Source organism: Oncorhynchus gorbuscha, linkage group LG24, assembly GCF_021184085.1.
Source record: "Oncorhynchus gorbuscha isolate QuinsamMale2020 ecotype Even-year linkage group LG24, OgorEven_v1.0, whole genome shotgun sequence".
NCBI classification, from domain to species: Eukaryota; Metazoa; Chordata; class Actinopteri; order Salmoniformes; family Salmonidae; genus Oncorhynchus; species Oncorhynchus gorbuscha.
Genome location: NC_060196.1, coordinates 21,643,681 through 21,659,285, shown reverse-complemented (window position 1 = coordinate 21,659,285; position 15,605 = coordinate 21,643,681). Strand labels below are relative to the sequence as shown.

Sequence of the window (15,605 nt, the reverse complement as noted above, 5' to 3'; positions counted from 1 at the left end):
CACACAGAGGACTCTTTTTTACACACACACCTAAACACAGAGGACTGTTTTTTACACACACACCTACACACAGAGGACTCTTTTTTACACACACACCTACAAACAGAGGACTCTTTTTTACACACACACCTAAACACAGAGGACTTTTTTTACACACACACCTACACACCAAGGACTCTTTTTTACACACACACCTACACACAGATGACTCTTATTTACATTTGTGTTGTGTAGTCAACCCTATAGACAGGTGGGTTATTTAGCAACAAAATCCAATGTGTGCACAACCATGGATCAAAACAGGCGGGTTTGGCTTTAGAATCAAAGGATTGTTGACAACATGTAAACTATATTTCCTCTCCAAATTATTATTGGAAATATACATACATTTGTACAATGAGCACTTGTCTCCCAAATACACCATTACAGTTGGTGGTTAGCTAGCTACCAAATTTTAGCCATATTAGCATCGATGTGATGAGTCAAAACGCCTCAAAAGAAGACACGGTATCAATATCAAGAAACAACAAGCTGAAACGAGCCACGATTCCCCACATGGCAGCTTCCTGCCATTGTTGCTATCTGTCTGAAAATTTATAATTTTGCAGTGGTTTACAATTCTAAGAGGGATTCTGGAAGCCTGGTCGAACTTGTTTAGGTTGCTGTGGCGTAAACTGGTCTTTTACTTCGCTTTACAAAACACAAACTGTATTTTCCAAAATCTCAACGTCATTGCCCTATGCTCCCTCCATCCTAGCAGAAATACTACGGGCGGAAGTCGTCAGTAGGGAGGGACGTGTGCCGGCTGAGGAAAGCCTACTACGGCGCACGCCACGAAGCCGCTGTCCAGATTGACGAAATCGTCGGAGAAACAGCCAGTGAAGCGGACAGTTCGGATTCGCTGGAGCGAGACCACGCCCATCATCACCACCACCACGGAGGGGGCTGGCCGGGCTCTCACGACAAGGACGATGACATCATCCGCTGCATCTGCGGCATGTACAAGGACGAGGGCCTGATGATCCAGTGTGAGAAGTGCATGGTGAGAGAGCGTGGGACACAGCCTAACATTGCAGGCTCCGAGTTCAACCTGTTGTTGAATGTTAGCCTAACTGAATATGGATATAACTGAATATCAGTTCCTTACTGAATCCATGAGGCAATGTACAGTTTGGATTCCAAATACCTGCCTGTTGATTCTGAGTGTTCCTGTCAGTGGAAGCAATGTTTTTGAGAGCACGAGTTGATTGTGGGAAAGATGACTAAGTGTGGTAGTCTAATATATTGTTAGCGTTAGTTTTGGCTATGATTGTAGTGTAAACGGTGATGCGTCTGTCTCTCAGGTGTGGCAGCACTTCGACTGCATGCGGCTGGAGGCGGAGGTGGAACACTACCTGTGTGAGCAGTGCGACCCCCGACCTGTGGACAGGGTGAGTGTTGTCCCCCTTAACCTAATTTCAATCACACCCCATGGTCTATAGGAACCAGAAGTTGGAACCGGTTCAGGGAACAGAACAGAAAACTACATTTTTGGGAGGGGGTGGGGGGCAGAATCAGAACTGGGAACGAAAGCGATCTATACTATTCCGGAACATAGCTGTTATTTTAAAAGCATGGGATCTGGTTAATAATGTTATTTTACCTTTCGGGCATTTTCCAGTCCCACCAAAAATGAAACAAAGCACCTATGCAAAGCCCTCACTCTTTCCTACTGTGTGTGTGTGTAGGCTACCAGCCCCTCCCTCACCGGAGCATAGACTACTGTAGCCTACTGACGTTACAAGCGTGATTCTGAAATTAGGGAGAGACATTTTTAATTAGAGATTAACCTTTTCAATGATAGTTAAGGATACTATAGTTATCACATTTCACATTGAATTTATTAACTACAAAAAGGTAAGATGTGTTTTTATTTCTGGTGCCTCTGCACACACACATGTTAGCTAGCTAACTAGCTCTGGTCCGACAATTAAGCCAACTCTTGGAAGGCCAAAGACATTCAACGTTCCTTCATAAAAGCCACTCCTGCGTAGGTATAATTCTGAGAGGCCTGATTCAGATAATGCAAGTCATAACAAGATGCCCAGCACTTCAAGCCAAGCCTCTTCCTCCACCCTCTCTTGCTCCCCACCCTTGTCTGTCCAATGTGTGTTAACAGCTATAGCTCGCTCACTCCATAGCAAGCTGCTCTATCTGCACTGATTGGTGAAGTAATTCAATGTCGAGCTAAATGTTTGAAAAATATATATGATTTGGTTTAAAAAGGAACAGAAAGGAATGATGTAAACCGTAAGTTTATTTTTGTGTTCAAACCGGTTCTAACTTTATTTTGCTGGTCAGAACAGTGGAATGAAACAAAATTATTCAGAACGAAATCATTGGAAAATTATTTCCATTCCAACCCCTCAAAGAAACTGGAAGGTCACAGGTGGGTTATCAGACGATGGGTGTTTCTCAATATGCGTACTACTATTCTCCACACTCATGTTCCGAGTGCATTCTTTGTGGACGCTCTCTTGAGTGCGTTCTTGTGAGGACGAGTGTGGATAAAATATTACATTTGAGAAGCACTCGCACTCCCCCTACTGTATTACGTCACGCTTCACCTCCCCCATTTCACTGAACGTAATAACCTGCACTAGCCTGCTAGTTTAACAGGCAAAAACTACCTAAAGATAATGTTATGCAAGGTAGATGACTGTCAGTTCTTCATGGTTAGCTAGTTACCAATTCTTTGTGGCTAGCTAGCTATGCTCTATTGACTTACAATGGGCTTGCGATCTACGCACACTAAAGTGGCAGGTAAACATGCCAAAATTAGTACTGTATGTATTTATTAATGTATCAAGATAAAATATTGCAATCAGGCAACCATATGAGATGTGAATGGGCAACATTTCATTCCAAAGTCTGGGTTTATTTTCTCCTCTTGAGCTCAAATAATGTCCGCCATTCATTTCAATAAACTTTTGCGCCTCAAACTTTGATTTGGAACTCATTCTCCTACCATCCTGTGCATCAATTTGCGTGCTCGTAGCACGGTAGTATGCATATTGCGAAACAGCCCATGAGAAATGTGTTCAGTCAGTGACGAAGAAGGTGATATGCACATCCCAAAACTAAGATAATCAAGTCACATTTTTTTTTAAGTGCATTTAACAGTCAAAACACACTTTACAGAAAGTGTAAATAAAGGGGCAATATGCAGTTGAAACTAACAAGCGTCACCCTGCCACTGATTTGGAAAACAGTGGAGGGATGGGGGTGTACAACCAATCTCAAATGTATACACAGAGCTATGGATTCAAGGACTGACCATCCATGGTATCAAATGAACAGTTTTAACCATGTTTTGAGGCTACACAGTATTTGGTTACAATTACATTGCTTACCAACAATGGAGTAAGACAATCTTATATTTTGGTTTCTGATAGGGAATGACAGTTGAACTAAGCTCATAAGGCATTTCATAAGTTATATTCTTCAAGAATCAATGGTGATAAATAATCAAAAATGGATGTACCAATCGCAGATTGCTCCTTGTAAAATGTATCAGGGAATAGGGTGCCATTTGGGACATAGCCATTGTTGTTTCAGATACTCCACTCCTTACAGGTGGTTATTTCAAAGGAATGCTTTGTCTTTTGTTTCATCTTCTTGTTTGATCTGATGTCATATCCTGTCCCGCTGGTGCTCCAGGAGGTGCCAATGCTGCCCCAGCCCAGCTACGCCCAGTCTGGCTCAATCTACTACATCTGTCTGCTGCGAGACGAACTGCTGCTGCACCAAGGTATGGAAGGGGACTATAACCATGGCACCCTATGCCCTATATAGTGCACTACTTTTGAACAGGGCCCTGCTCAGAAGTATAGGGCTCTGGTCAAAAGTAGTGCATTATATAGGTAATAGCATGCCATTTCGGACGTAACCCCATGTTTGAGGCCACATCAATGTTGTAGTGAGTTTTTGTGTCAGTTGCACAGCTTGCCACATGGAATAATTGTTGTATAGCAACTTGGGGTGTGATAAATGTTCCTTGTACCGGCTTCCCGAGTTGTGCAGCACTGTATAAGTCTCTATATCACAGTGTTGCGGCATCACTACAGCCTGGGGTTCGATCGCAGGCTGTATCACAACCGGCCGTGATTCAGCGTCGTCCGTGTTTGGCGAGGCTTTTGCCGGGGGGGGGGGGGGGGGGGGGGGGGTGTTTACTTGGCCCATCGCGCTCTAGCGACTCCTTGTGGCGGGCCGGTGGCCTGCAGGCTAACTTCGGTCGTCAGATGAACAGTGTTTCCTCCGACACATTGGTGCAGCTGGCTTCCGGGTAAAGCGAGCGAGTGTTAAGAAGTGCGGCTTGGTCGGTCATGTTTCAGAGGACGCATGACTCAACCTTTCCCGAGCCCGTTGGGGACTTGCAGCGATGAGACAAGATCATAATCCCGAAATTGGGGAGAAAAAAAGGGTCATTTAAAAAAAATGTATATATAAAAATCATGATAATGTTATGTAACCTGTCTGACCAGGTGACTGTGTGTACCTGATGAGGGACAGCAGACGCACCCCAGAGGGCCAGCCAGTCAGGCAGTCCTACCGTCTCCTGTCCCATGTCAACAGAGACAAGCTAGACATCTTCCGCATCGAGAAACTCTGGAAGAGTGAAAAGTAAGGGAGGGGGAAAAGGGAACGCCCCATTGAGCCAGCGCTGAGCAACTTCAGCGATTTCATTGCTGTATTTTTGCCTCTGACACGCTCTTGTCTCTTTGTGTGGGTGCCCTGTAGGGGTGAGAGGTTTGCCTTTGGCCATCATTACTTCAGGCCCCACGAGACGCACCACTCGCCCTCGCGCCGCTTCTACCACAACGAGCTGTTCCGTGTGCCACTCTACGAGATCATCCCTCTGGAGGCCGTGGTCGGGACCTGCTGCGTCCTCGATCTCTACACCTACTGCAAAGGTGAGACTCACGCACGCACACACACACACTTTGTAAGGGAGTTCAAAACAAACACACTGAGCTAACACACATAATTACCTAACCTGACCTGTGGTGCGTTTGTTTTTTTCTCAGGACGGCCGAAAGGAGTGAAGGAGCAGGACGTGTACATCTGCGACTACCGCCTGGACAAGTCGGCGCACCTCTTCTACAAGATCCACCGCAACCGTTTCCCCGTGTGCACTAAGCCCTACGCCTTCAACCACTTCCCCAAGAGGCTGGCCCCCAAGAGAGACTTCTCAGTAAGAGGGTCCAAGAGGAGGGGTGGGGGTTGTTTGTATTGAAGTGTCCGTATTTAGTTTTAGTGAGGCTAGTTTGATGAGGTAGTATTGATATAAGGTTCCGTTATGGGCTTGAATTGAGTGCAACTAGAGAAGTGTATCAAAGTTGTTTTGTCAAAGAGGTTGATTGGGCACCAGTGACGACTGATATGTGCCCACCGTTCTTTTCGTGGGTGTTTTTGCAAACCGTTAGTTATCCTAAGAGAGAAGATTGGGGTCCAGCTTTATACACAGTTAGTAAAACAAATTGTTAATAATCCCAAAAATGAAGTCCTGTATGAGCAACTTGTAAGTCAAATTAAAGAGCCTTTGTTCCTTTCCAACCTCGCCACAGCCGCACTACGTTCCTGACAACTACAAGAGGAACGGGGGGCGTTCGGCCTGGAAGAGCGAGCGGCCCAAAGGAGTCGGAGGGGCCTGTGAGGACGACGCTTCCCCATGCGACCAGGGTGACGACTTCCGTCCGGAGAGTGACAACCGAAGAGTGGTGGAGGGGGACATGGACACTGCCCATGAAGAACCCACACTCCCTACCGCTGCCCAACCCACGCGACCAGATGGGCCAAGGGATGGAGAAGAGGAGGAGGCCGGGCAGGAGGTAGAGGAGCATAGGGAGCTGGAGGAAGGTACGGCAGAGAGAGGAGTTGACGTGCTGGAGCTCCTCCCCTCCATGTCTTCCTCACCCCTCCATCACTCCGGACTGGGCAGGAGGGAGGCGCAAAGGGATCGGCTAAACAAGATTCTGCTGGATCTGCTACACAGAACACCCAATAAGAACGGTGAGCAGGCAATGAGGAAACGGGTATTACGAGAGAGGGGTGGTTTGATGAAGAATGGAAACTGTTGAGTTGATGAAGGGGAATATCAGACAGTTAACTGAATGTGTCATTGGTGTTTGGTAACTTCTCTCTCTTCTTCCAACAGCCATAGATGTCACTTATCTTCTAGAGGAGGGGTCAGGACGGCGATTACGTAGACGGACACTTGGATTCGGAGACTTTGTGGGTAGAAAATGATGTTGCCACTTACCTGGCAAGCACATTCCCCTTTCATTTACTTGGGAGAGGTGGGGGGAAAATGGAAAGAGGGAAGACGACATTTACAAAGAGAAGGTCACCACAAAGTGAAAAGGTTGGTCCCCTTCTCTGGCACCCCTTCAGGTGGTGTCCCCTCTTCCCCAACCTTTCATCTCAAGTGATGAAACAACTCAACAAATAAATGGTTTGAAGCAGTGCACTCAGCAGTCGTGATCATTGATAACGGTTTTGTAGGGGACCCAAGGACTTCTCAGGAGGGTTGACCCAGACTTATTGAAGTACGATGCAAATGCATATTTTATTTTTAATTTTTTTACATAGGAAAATGTACCCCATGCACTTAAAAATGCGCATTGAACATATATTCATCAAAGACAGCCCTGTTACTTGGGACAGAGAGACAATTATATAGGTGTCACACTATCCATACATGGCTCATCAGTGCAACCTTGAGTCAATTATTTTTGATGAGCAAAATAAAGGAACAAAGTGGTACTGAACATGGCTGTGGCATGCAGCCACAGACTCATATTGACTTCGATTTTTTTAAACAACATCAAATGGGAATGAGAACACTGGAGACTGGCGCACCCTAGTGGGACTAAGTGGTGATGACAAACTAAACGTAGGGTTAATGTACCAGGACGATCCTCAGAGGCTATGCAGTGTACAGTAAGCATACACTGTTGACGATGAACTAGGAGAGAAGCAGCAGGAACGAGGTTGGTCAACTGCACTTTGGTACCATGGATATTGTTGGCGCTCTATAATGTATCAACGAGACACACTAACACACAGTATTGGATGATCCAGTCTGAAAAGCAACTTAATAAGTATATTATCTCATATATATATATATATATGTATGTATATATATATATACATAGGAACAGAGAAGGAAGGACGGGAGAATGGCTGGTGGTCTTTGGAAAGATGGAGTGTGCGCTTTTGGTCAGTCAAGTGTCTTGTTTGGTTTGTGAGGCAGTCCACTTCACCCCTCTTTCTGAAGTACCTGATTCACCAGTTTAACTAAGTCAGGTGGCGGAACACTGGCTCTTACTGTAACGCCTTAGAGCGCCGTGATCCCTGACTGCCTTGCGTGAGTGTGTGCGTATGAGTATGCACATTTATGTGTCAGTAATCTGCCAGAATTCTTGAAGAAAAAAAGAAAAAAATTAAGGGCTTGATGGCAATTAACATTTTATGGGAAATTATGGAAACATAAAATGTATCGTGATGGTCATATTTTCATATATTCTGGGAGGGGTATTTGTTGGGAGGGAGGAATTCTAGCTGTACATTTTATTCTTCAAATGTGTTCTGGTTGCCATGGAGAATACTTTTAAATAATTTGTGTGATTTGATGAGATTTCTTTTTTCCAAACACTTCTGTTTAAAATGGGACTTTAGACCGAAATGTCCTACCTATCAAGATGGACTGACAGACTGAGAGAGTAAAGATACTGACAGAAAGAGGACAGAAAGTTGTACAGTGCCAAGTTATGTATATACAGACTGGGATTATGTGAGAAGTGTCTCCAAAAGCAATATCTTGATAACAGATTTTGTGTATTATTGTATTGTACAGAACTCAGACCCATATGTATTATTATAATGATTGTCTGCCATTTGTATTACTATAATCGAGACACTTAAGCTTGAAGGAGAAAGAAGAGGTGTTTTTGTCCAGTAAAATGTACCACAACTGTCCTAAATGAATGACATAAGAATTTTAACTGATTTTTTGTTCCCTAAAAATGAAATTCATCTATGTACTGCATGAGCGAGAAGAATGTCAAACGAACTTCATAAAAGGCATTGGGACATAAGTGACTCTGAAATTACATCTGTCGCTGTAATAATTAATATCAATAATTTTACTTTTGAGGAGAAAATATGCTCCTTGTTTTTGCTGCAAAGTGTTGAACACTAAAAAAACAAACCAACATAAAAATGTTATTTTATGAAAGATGACAGAAACAAAAGTATAACTGTCAGCTAAATATGTTCTTCCTTTTTGGTTCTGTTTTTGTGATAGCAGTCATAAATATGATGCTTGTGCTTGTAGGCTATTTGTGTGTTTTGTGTGATTTGTTTAGTTATTTTTAGACAATCACAAAATAAGATGCAAGCATTGTAAATGGGCAGACTGGCAGACATTTTGTGATGTGTACAGTTTGTCAACTTCTTCCACTTGTTAAAAGTTTGTAATTATGATTCTAAAGTCATGAAAATGCTGTTGGTTTTTACTTTTTGTTTTATATTCTATTTGGGTTTTTTGTTTGTTTTTTAAATAAAAAGCACTACATTATTGTGAATGTTTATTTTGCCTTGACTTTTTGATCATGTTTAAAGGAATTGTTCAATTGTGTTCTGGATTTCCTTAATATAATTCAGGTGAATTTATAAGCAAAGTCGGAAGTATACATACACCTTAGCCAAATACACAAATGTCACAATTCCTGACATTTAATCCTCTTACAAATTCCCAGTCTTAGGTCAGTTAGGAACAACACTTTATTTTAAGAATGTGAAATGTCAGAATAATAGAGAGAATGATTTATTTCAGCTTTTATTCATTTCATCACATTCCCAGTGGGTCAGAAGTTTACATACACTCAATGAGTATTTGGTAGCATTGCCTTTAAATTGTTTAACTTGGGTCAAACGTTTCAGGTAGCCTTCCACAAGCTTCCCACAATAAGTTGGGTGAATTTTGTCCCATTCCTCCTGACAGAGCAGGTGTAACTGAGTCAGGTTTGTAGGCCTCCTTGCTCGCACACACTTTTTCAGTTCTGCCCACAAATGTTCTATAGGATTGAGGTCAGGGCTTTGTGATGGCTACTCCAATACCTTGACTTTGTTGTCCTTAAGCCATTTTGCCACAACTTTGGAAGTATGCCTGCGGTCATTGTCCATTTGGAAGATCCATTTGCGACCAAGCTTTAACTTCCTGACTGATGTCTTGAGATGTTGCTTCAATATATCCACATAATTGTCCTCCCTCGTGATGCCATCTATTTTGTGAAGTGCACCAGTCTCTCCTGCAGCAAAGCACCCCCACAACATGATGCTGCCATCCCCGTGCTTCACGGTTGGGATGGTGTTCTTCGGCTTGCAAGCCTCCCCCTTTTTCCTCCAAACATAACGATGGTCATTATGGCCAAACAGCTCTATTTTTGTTTCATCAGCCCAGAGGACATTTCTCCAAAAAGTACCATCGTTGTTCCCATGTGCAGTTGCTTAACCGTATTCTGGCTTTTTTATGGCGGTTTTGGAGCAGTGGCTTCTTCCTTGCTGAGCGGCCTTTCAGGTTATGTTGATATAGGACTCGTTTTTACTGTGGATATACTTTTGTACCTGTTTCCTCCAGCATCTTCACAAGGTACTTTGCTGTTGTTCTGGGATTGATTTTCACTTTTCGCACCAAAGTACGTTCATCTCTCGGAGACAGAGCGGTATGGCGGCTGCGTGGTCCCATGGTGTTTATACTTGTGTACTATTCTTTGTGCAGATGAACATGTTACCTTCATGCATTTGGAAATGGCTCCCAATGATGAACCAGAATTGTGGAGGTCTACAATTATTTTTCTGAGGTTTTGGCTGATTTCTTTTGATTTCCCCATGATGGCAAGCAAAGAGGCACTGCGTTTGAAGGTAGGCCTTGAAATACATCCACAGGTACACCTCCAATTGATTCAAATGATGTCAGTTAGCCTATCAGAAGCTTCTAAAGCCATGACATCATTTTCTGGAATTTTCCAATCTGTTTAATTAAATGCACAGTCAATTTAGTGTATGTAAACTTCTGAATTGTGACACAGTGAATTATAAGTGAATAATCTGTAAACAATTGTTGGAAAAATTATGTCATGCACAAAGTAGATGTCCTTACCGACAAAACTACAGTTGAACAAGAAATTTGTGGAGTGGTTGAAAAACTAGTTTTAATGACTCCAAACTAAGTGTATGTAAACTTCCGACTTCAACTGTAATTTAATTATAGATTTCAGCAGGTACTTGCACACAAACCATAAAATGAGAAGGTCTGAATTAAAATCCATACTCAAAAGTCTACAAAGTCCCAGTGCAAAGTTAGTCACTCGCTCCTTGGAGCAATAGCACCTCGACAAATAGATCTCCATGCCGTCCTATTCTGGGCCAGGTCCCGGGCGGATGTGGCCAGGTTCAAGGTTGTGCAGGTCGTCCTCCAACTGGTTAGATCACATTGGGCCACATTTATAAACATTGTGTGCGCACAAAATATGCCCCAAAACATGCGCGCGCCAGTTTTCACGCAAAGGTTGGCATTTATAAAAACTGAATTTGACTTGAGAATGCGTTAATCTTCCCGCAAACGTAAGACCATATGTACATATGTGTTTCTATTGCATTTCAAGAAGGCAAAGGTAGCCTAGTAGTCTTGTGCAAATGGGGAACATATCATGACATATCATAACAAAAGAGGTAGCTAAATATAACAAGATGTAATCATTTGCTCTTAGTGAGAAGAGCGAAAATCTATTTTCTTTGCGTTCTAAAATAAGATTATTTCATTTCCATAATCATTGCATAATAAATTCCTCATATGTTCTGGGTGTGATGGTTTCATACTCATGAAATAGCAAATAGGCCTACAAATTAGGATTGGACCCACTTCACGGTAGTGAATAGGCTAGATAAACTACCGGTATTGTGCTCTATGCGATCCACTGTTCACCTTTTCCATTAACGTTTGTAGGCTATGTCTCAATCAGTGGCGACCCTGCATGTTATTTTGAGATTAATTCAAGGTATGTATCAGTTTGTATCAAGGTATGTATCAAACAATGTATTTAAAAAATGAATCTGCATACAAACATGGTCTCTTGCTTTCTTGAGTAAGGCTGCTACAAAATGCAGGTGTTTCAGTGATCAATGCTTTCTGTGTTGAGGGGCAGCCAGAGAAAGCTCAGAGTGTAGGCATTGGTAATCTGCTCTAGTTGCGCTATGATTGGCTCAGGGTTCTGTCACTCATGGCGACACTATATCACCACATAATCGACCATGAGAGCTTGGCAGTTCAAGCCCCCTTGGACTGAATTTTTTGGATTTTACTACTTTAAATAATACTTTTAAGATCAATTGGATAAAACAATTCCTAAGAAGACCCACTTCTATCTGGAATTTTATTCCTCATCATGTCTTGTCACAGAGAGAATAAAGTGTTGCATCTGCAAAAGGTCACCTCAGTTCCATCACAGACTGGTCTTCCCTGGCTGCCTGACCCTGCTGAGACCTATCACCATCTGATCCTGCTCAGATGAGGCATGACAAAGAATTCCCTTGGTGTACATTTATACATTTTATTGTCCAAGAATAGAATCAATGGTTAAAAAATGTAAATGACCATAATTGACAGATCCTTAGACTGTAGCCTACCCATCAACTCAAGATGGAACTTTGTATCCATTCACTGATTGTTATAATATACTGCAAGATTCACCTGAGCTGCGTAGACTGGTCTTCCCTGGCTGTCTGACCCTGCTGGGACATCTGTCACCATCTGATCCTGCTAAGACATGATGAGCATAGTGTTGTGTAATGACTGTGCACCATGACAGTGTGGCCTGTTGAGCTTCTTAAACTGTGTCAGTGTGAAAATTAGGAAAGTAGCCGATCAATAACATTACATTGCTATACTGACTCTAATAAAAATTCACATTGCGCTGTCAAAGAACGTCAGAATATCGGTCCTCAATCGCTTAGCCACTGGTTTCATCGTTTGATTCAGGTCTAGTGTGATTGAGGCAAAAGTAAAAGCTAAAATTAGTGAGCTAGCTAGCTAATGTTAGCCAACTTTTGGCTAGCTCTAATGGTACAACAATTGACTAGCCAAGTTAAATTACTTCTGTTGAAACTGAGAAACAACACACACAGAAACAGCAGCTCCAGACAGCAGCACCGTCCGTGCCTTTCAGAAGCTTTGCCTTCACACAGCCTGTTCACACGCTCTGTGGTGTCCATGTGGTCCTAAATTCATCCAGCTGACACCGCCAAACAGCATACTTCACCATTCTGAGGTGTCCGCATGGTCCTGAAGCACACCCCTGCCGCTTTTAGCATCACAGTGCAATGATAAAAATGCAGTTTTATAATATGGGAATGGCCCCTTGTAGTGGGCTAGTGATTGTATTTTCCTTCCTTTTTAAACCACATTGGCTTAATAAAATACTTAAAATGGTAGGCTAACTGTGTCTCTTTCTCTCTCTCTCCCTCTCTCTGTGTGTGCTGACTTAAGAAGAGCAAAGTTAATGCCTCTGAACTAAGATCGATCTGAATTTCTGTCAGTGTCCATTTTGAAAGTGCTGAACAAAGGCCTCCCTCGTTGCAGTTCGTTTGCTTGCACTTTCTTATACATAGGGGTAAGTGTTAATGATGTAAGAGCAAACCTTATGAATTTACTGAATATAAAGTAGTAATGTAAATAGTAAATGTAACAATGTTTGTGTATGGTTCAAAAGTCAAAACTCATGTCTGCGTTCGTTATTATTGAAGGAGAATGTGGTTCTTATCGAGTTACAGAAATCCAAAGTCACTAGAAACCATATATTTTTTAAACCTCTACAGGATTGGTCCCCCCGTGGGACGGTTGAGCTAACGTAGGCTAATGTGATGAGCAAGAGGTTGTAAGTAACAAGAACATTCCCAGGACATAGGCATATCTGCTATTGGCAGAAAGCTTAAATCCTTGTTAAGCTAACTGCACTGTCCAATTTACAGTAGGTATTACAGTGAAATAATACCATGCTATTGTTTGAGGAGAGTGCACAGTTATGAAGTTGAACATGTATTAATAAACCAATTAGGCACATTTGGGCAATCTTGATAACACTTTGAACATAAATGCAATGTTTCATTGAATCAGTCTAAAACTTTGCACATACACTGCTTTGCGCCTAACCTGGCATTACACATTTTGGCCTTTCTCTTGCATTTCAAAGATGAAAAAAATAAATGTGCATGTTTTTTTCTTTGTATTATCTTTTACCAGATCTAATGTGTTATATTCTCCCACATTAATTTCACATTTCCACAAACTTCAAAGTGTTTTCTTTCAAATGTTATCAAGAATATGCATATCCTTGCTTCTGTTCCTGAGCTACAGGCAGTTAGATTTGGGTATGTTATTTTAGGCGAAAATTGAAAAAAAGGGCTCGATCCTATGGTTTTTAAAAAGGCAGTAAATGAGGCTGAATTAACCGTTTCGCTGCCAGACGTGGCTCTGCTAATAGCCAGGTGTAGCTGTGGTAAGGATTCATTCAGTGGTGCTGAAAAGAAAGCTCCGCTGTTGGGACAGCTTTATGTAAGCCCTAACAGTTTGTAGGCACCGTTTGTCACTGAGGTCGTGCAATTGTTGTATTGTTCCGTGTTGTGTAATATAGTGGCTTTGCTGGCATGCATCTAAAAAAAAAATAGTTGAGTTTTCCCCACCAAGATTTACATTCTAAAATCGCCAATTGGTTTGAACACTGTAATATCGCGTTTCTGGAGTAGCCTTGACAATATTTATAAATATAATACAGACATCATAACCATTGCACCTTTTCTGGTCATGATAAGTTCATATTCCCAAAGTAACCATACAGCATTTTTGCTCTACGCATCCAAAAGGGAACATGGTTTATGACATACAGTAGATTTAACATAGTAGACAATGTTTCAGAATTCACTGCCATATTTAGGTTCGGGAGAAGGTCGGCGAAATGCAAACCATTATTGAATTCAAAAGATCTGTTTACAGGTCCACAACGATTTGCAATTGTTTTTGTGTTTCAGAAATGGTCAGATACAGCAAATATCACTGCAAAAAAACAACATTCTGCCATTGATGTTTCCTTTGGTATAATGTATTGGCCTAATTCCAATACTTAGGCTACAGAAAATAAGAGTGTTATTGTCACCAAAATAGCTGAATGATGGGTGTTATTCAGGCGGAGTTATAATGCCCGCTCGCCCAATCAGTTTTATGACAGGTCTTATTTACAACTGGAAACATGCATATGTACGCTGTGCGCCAAGTTTATGAATCTCAATATTTTTGTCGGTGCTCAGTCTTTACAGAAAAAACTCACACAGATAGGCCTATTTTGTGTAAAACTCAAGCAACAATTATAGATGAGGCCCCTGGCTATCTGCCTTCCCCATTGGGGGGTGGCTCCAGAGGTGTGTTTTATCTGACCAGGTGACCAACCGTGAGTCGTGAGGTGCTCAAATTTAAGTACTAAACAAAAAGAAGTGTTCTCTTTCTGTTCAACACTTAAAAAAGACTTTGCACTAGCACTTTTTGTTTTCTTTTGAGTATGGAATTAAATTACACTGAACAAACATTTTAACGCAACCTGCAACAATTTCAAAGATTTTACTGAGGTAGAGTTCATATGTGACCGACCGCCTTGATTTGGTCTTATGTAGCAACATTTGAAATGGTGATTTTTACATTGGATAAAAGCAGACACACAGAGCTACAAAATGCTATATCACACACTGGATTTGAGGAACAATGGGAAAGTAATTAAAAGTTGATCAACTTGTAACCTCAATTTTGAGAAAATTGCCTTTGAATGTTTTGATACCTACTGGAGAACTCTTTTGTCTAGACCCATTCAGCATCGCTCACACCCTCTTAAGCTTTAGCCCCACCAATCTCTTCTTGTTTTGATCCAAGTGTTCTGTCCTAACAACAACAATCAAGCACCCAAGCCAACTGGCTAATGTTGGCTAGCTTGCTAGCTAATTCCAGAAACAAATGAGAGAACAGCTCACTGACTATTTTAACTCGCCCTAGCAGAGCTGGTTAGGCTGTTTTTATGTTATCAAGCGCATTGTTGACTGCAACTGTGCCGCTGTCACGCCCTGACCTTAGAGATCCTTATTATTCTCTATGTTTGGTTAGGTCACGGTGTGACCCGGGTGGGAAATTATATGTCTTCTGTTTTTGTTTTTTGGCTGAGTGTGGTTCCCAATCAGAGGCAGCTGTCTATCGTTGTCTCTGATTGGAGATCATACTTAGGCAGCCCTTTTCCCCACCATTAGGTTGTGGGATCTTGTTCTCTGTTTAGTGTCTTAGCCTGACAGAACTGTACGCTTTCGTTTTCGCTTTAGTTTTTTAAAAATAAAAGTATCATGAACACTATCCACACTGCGCTTTGGTCTACACTTCCTACCACCAACGAGAGCTGTTAAAGCCACTGGCAACAATTTACACTTTTTTTTGCCAACGTTTACTGACACCGGCCATATTCAACGGGTGTGGA

General features: G+C 42.0%; 1 protein-coding gene across 1 annotated transcript in view; it reads left to right on the top strand.

Moving 5' to 3' along the window:
- Window positions 1-8,627, top strand: part of LOC124013137 (histone-lysine N-methyltransferase ASH1L-like) — a 54,304-nt gene extending 45,677 nt beyond the window's left edge. Inside the window, 8 exon segments of the mRNA XM_046327329.1 lie at window positions 761-1,042; window positions 1,344-1,430; window positions 3,700-3,790; window positions 4,524-4,662; window positions 4,780-4,952; window positions 5,067-5,233; window positions 5,607-6,051; window positions 6,197-8,627. Of these exon segments, the coding sequence (XP_046183285.1) occupies window positions 761-1,042; window positions 1,344-1,430; window positions 3,700-3,790; window positions 4,524-4,662; window positions 4,780-4,952; window positions 5,067-5,233; window positions 5,607-6,051; window positions 6,197-6,288 (1,476 nt within the window). The 3' untranslated portion in view covers window positions 6,289-8,627.
- Window positions 8,628-15,605: the final 6,978 nt, after the last annotated feature.